This window comes from Lactuca virosa, chromosome 6, assembly GCF_052849685.1.
Source record: "Lactuca virosa cultivar CGN04683 chromosome 6, Lactuca_virosa_CGN04683_v6, whole genome shotgun sequence".
NCBI lineage: Eukaryota > Viridiplantae > Streptophyta > Magnoliopsida > Asterales > Asteraceae > Lactuca > Lactuca virosa.
In genome coordinates, this window is record NC_136431.1 from 206831875 (window position 1) to 206836092 (window position 4218).

A 4218-nucleotide genomic window follows, 5' to 3' on the forward strand; every position below is an offset into this window, starting at 1 on the left:
ATCTAATGGACAAGTCATTGACTAGGTCAGAGTTCGATAGTGGCTTTAAGAGCTACGATTGCTAGTCGGGTTTTGGAGTCATACGCAATAATAGTTTTAGACTTATCCAAGTGGGAGACTGTTGGATTAGTGTCTAAGTCCATAATTATAATCGGTATGTACTTGACCCGATTTGGCATGGTCCATTTGGGTTGCATGTCTTCAGAACAATTGGATAGACAAAATGAGAAAAAAGGATACTTATGATTTATATTAATCTATTGTATGTTCTAATATATTAATATGGAATCATATTATTTAATTAGTATTGATCAAGAATTAATTTAGAATTAATTTAGTGATAAAAAAGGAACTAATTAAATATGGACTCTTATATCTATAGGATGGGCCAAGTTCATTTAGGTTGGGCTAAGATTTCATGGATAGTACATGGAGTGTTTAACCCATGGATCCTATAGAAATGAAAGGTAATGGGTATTAGGGTTTACATGAATGTAACCCTAATCCTCCACACTATATAAAGAGGTCCCTAGTTCATGAAATGGGACTAGTGTGTGTACACAAGAGGGCAAAACTGATTTTGGTGCAAGTATCCTTATTTTCAAGTTGTTCCAAGGGTTCTTGGTGTTGTGTGAACCATTTGAGGTGCAACACTTGGGGCACTAAGCTCTTAAAGGTTCCAGACTCAAGCTCCATCAAAAGGTATGTCACTCTACTAGATTCTTGTATTCTTGTATCATATATACTTCATATTATGCTAGTTAGGATGAAACCTTGGAATATTGAATAATTGCATGTATAATAGAGAAAACATAGATCCAAGGTTTATAAGGTTGCATGTACAGCATAGGAGTGTTAGAATGCTCAAAACCCAAAAGATCACAGGAGATCAACAAGAATCCAAGGAATGCTACAAGACTTCGATGAATTCCTCAACAATACCGGGAGAAGCATAGTAATTAAGGCAGGGGGAACGAGAAGTGCCCCTAGACCTTGAGGATCCTAAAGCCAAAGTTATCATAGGATCCTCAATGCATGAACAGCTCGAACATGATCTTGTAAGGTTCCTCAAGGACAGATGCAAGACGTTTGCATGGAAGCATGAGGACATGACATGTATCAATAATACCATAATTACCCACAAACTTAACATATATCCATCTTTCAGGCCAATACACTAAAAGATAAGTATATTTGCACCGGAAAGAAACCAAGTTATACAAGAAGAATAAGAAAAGCTTCTCAAAACTGGCATGATCAAGGAGGTGAAGTTCCTAAGATGGCTATCACATCAGACAAGCCTTGTCTCAAGGATCCTTTCCCTATACCACACATCGACTCCATGATAGACGAGACAGTAGGCCACGAATCCTGACGTTCATGGGCGCATTGGCAGGATTCCAACAGATCCAAATGGAACCCTCCGACCAAGAAAACACAGCATTTATAACTCCAACAGGTATTTATTATTACACTGCCATGCGATTTGGTCTTAAAAATGCAGGAACAACATACCAAAGGTTGTTGAATAAGATGTTCAAGGAGAAAGTGGGGGACACAATGGAAGTCTACATCGATGACATGGTGGTCAAGTCCAAAAAATATGAGGATCACCTCAAGGTTCTCGAAGAAGCCTTCGACATCCTAGACCAATATAACATGAAGTTGAATCCCTCCAAGTGCCACTTTTGGATGAGATCGGGTAAGTTCCTAGGATACATGGTGACCAAAAGAGGATGTGAAGCGATTTCGGAGCAAATCAAGGCCATCCTTGATCTGAGATTACCATCCTCAACAAAGGATATTTAGAGATTAAAGGGAAGAGTGGCAGCCCTAAACAGGTTCATCTCAAGATCCTCAGAAAGATGCAAACCTTTCTATGACATCTTGAAGAAAAACAAAAGATTTGAGTGGAACCAGGAACATGAAGATGCTTTCCAAAAACTTAACAAATATCTATGTTTACCACCCCTATTGGTTAAACGATTAGACGGGGAACCACTCCTTCTCTACCTCTCAGTATCCTTAAACGCGGTAAGCGTTGTACTAGGTAAGGATCTCGATGGGGGCCAACAACTCATATACTATGTAAGTAAAAGTCTTATAGATCTTGAGACCAGGTATTCTCACCTTCAAAAACTCATACTTGCATTAGTAACAGCTTCTACTAAGTTAAGACATTATTTTGAAACACACCCTATAATTGTAAGAAGTAACTATCCAATCAAGAATGTTATGAAAAAACCAGAAATGTCAGGAAGAAAAGAAAAATGGTATGTGAAGTTAAGCACATACGACATAAAGTACGAACCTAGATCCGCCCTAAAGTCCCAAGCATTGGTAGATTTTTTGGCTGAATTTAGTGATGATCTAAGAGCTAATGCCGAAATAAAATCCAAACAACTTCTAGAAGTGGAAAACATGGGAAGATGGACGCTATTCACAGATAGAGCATCGAACCAAAGAGGAACTGGCTTAAGGATCATACTAAAATCGCCACAGGGGGACATCCTATCCAACCAACAACGAAGCGGAATACAGGGCACTAATCATGGGACTACAGTTAGCCAAGGATCTACAAATCAAGGATCTTTAGGTATTCGTTAATTCTTTACTACTAACTAACCATTTTAATGGATCCTATGTAGTGGAAGGAGAAAAGCTCGCCCTATATCTCCAAATCCTCAAAAACCTGGCCTCAGAATTCAAAACATTTAGCCTAAACCAGGTTCCTAGAGAAGACAATGTTGAAGCAGATGCTTTAGCCAATCTAGGATCCTCCTTAAGGATCCTGTCGAAAACCAAGATCCCTATAACCCACATATTGATCCCGACAATCGAGGATCCTACCAAGGGGTTGAAAGATTTCGACGATCACGAGGAGACTACCAGCATCGCCGCAATCAAAGATCCCGACTCCACGATCTAACATCGGGATCCCAACATTCAGGATCCCTCTCTGACTTCAAGATCCTAGATCCAACGCATAATGGAATTCCTCCAAAATGGAATAATCCCTTAGGAAGAGAAAAAGCGATAGAGCATTCAGAGCAAAGATCTCAAGGTTTGTTATTATCCAAGGTAAGTTGTACAAGAAATCTATAGCATGTCCATACCTCAGGTGCCTAGAACATCATGAAGTTGTAGAGCTCCTAAAGGAAATTCACGAAGGAGACTGCGACAACCACACTGGGGAGCAGATCCTTGTGTTACAAAGTATTGAGGACAGGATACTACTGGAAAACCATGAAGAAAGATTCCTTCCTCATGCCCATAAATGTGATGCTTGCCAAAGACATAGCAACATCCTGCACCAACCAACAGAACCTCTACACCCTATCATTTCCCCTTGGTCATTTTATGAAACGGGGAATGGATATAGTAGGTAAAATGCCAATAGCCCCCGGAGGAAAGGTCTTCATGCTAGTAATGACTGACTATTTTTCTAAATGGATAGAAGTTGAAGCCTACGTCTATGTAAGAGACAAAGAGGTAGTCTACTTTATCAAACGTAACATCTTGACCAGGTTCGGGATCCCCACTGAAATTATATGTGACAATGGATCCCAATTCATAAGCAACAGGACGAGGGACTTTTGCGCAAGCTGGGGAATCAAGGTCGCGATGTGTACTCCTGTCCACCTTCAATCCAACGGCCAAACGGAATCCAACAATAAAATCATAGTAAACAACTTGAAGAAAAGGTTGGATGAGAAGAAAGGAAGATGGGTTGAAGAACTTCCTTTCATATTATGGGCACATAGAACCACTTTCAAGGTAGCTACAGGCCAAGCCCCATATTTATTAGTGTTTGGTACGGAAGTAATGATCCCTATTGAAGTGGTGATCCCCACAGCAGGATATCTACTCCAAACCCAAGAGGACAACAGCATGATCCTGGCCCAGGATCTCGACACTACAGATCAACTTAGGGATCTTGCCAAGATCCGTATTGTTGCTCATCAACAAAGGATCGCCAAGGCGTAGAATAAACATATAAAAGTCAGAAGATTCCAAATACGAGACTTGGTAATAAGGAAAACATTCCAAAATACCAAGGATCCTAGTGTAGGTAAACTGGCACCTAAGTGGGAAGGGCTATATCTCATAAACGTCGAAGCAGGAAAGGGGGCATATTAGTTGGCCACCCTACATGGAAATATTCTACCAAGATCCTGGAATGTTATACATCTCAAAGCCTATTTCATGTAAGTAAAA

General features: G+C 40.1%; 2 protein-coding genes across 2 annotated transcripts; both read left to right on the plus strand.

Moving 5' to 3' along the window:
• The first annotated feature begins 2250 nt into the window (after positions 1-2250).
• On the plus strand, positions 2251-2929 carry LOC145122251 (uncharacterized). Its single transcript, XM_079057884.1, has 2 exons — positions 2251-2596; positions 2649-2929. Exons 1-2 carry the CDS (start codon positions 2251-2253, stop codon positions 2927-2929), a joined length of 627 nt encoding a protein of 208 aa, XP_078914010.1.
• Positions 2930-3624: 695 nt separating this feature from the next.
• LOC145122252 (uncharacterized) lies at positions 3625-3987 on the plus strand. Its single transcript, XM_079057885.1, has one exon. The coding sequence runs from the start codon at positions 3625-3627 to the stop codon at positions 3985-3987; it is 363 nt and encodes a 120-aa protein (XP_078914011.1).
• The last annotated feature ends 231 nt before the right edge of the window (positions 3988-4218 follow it).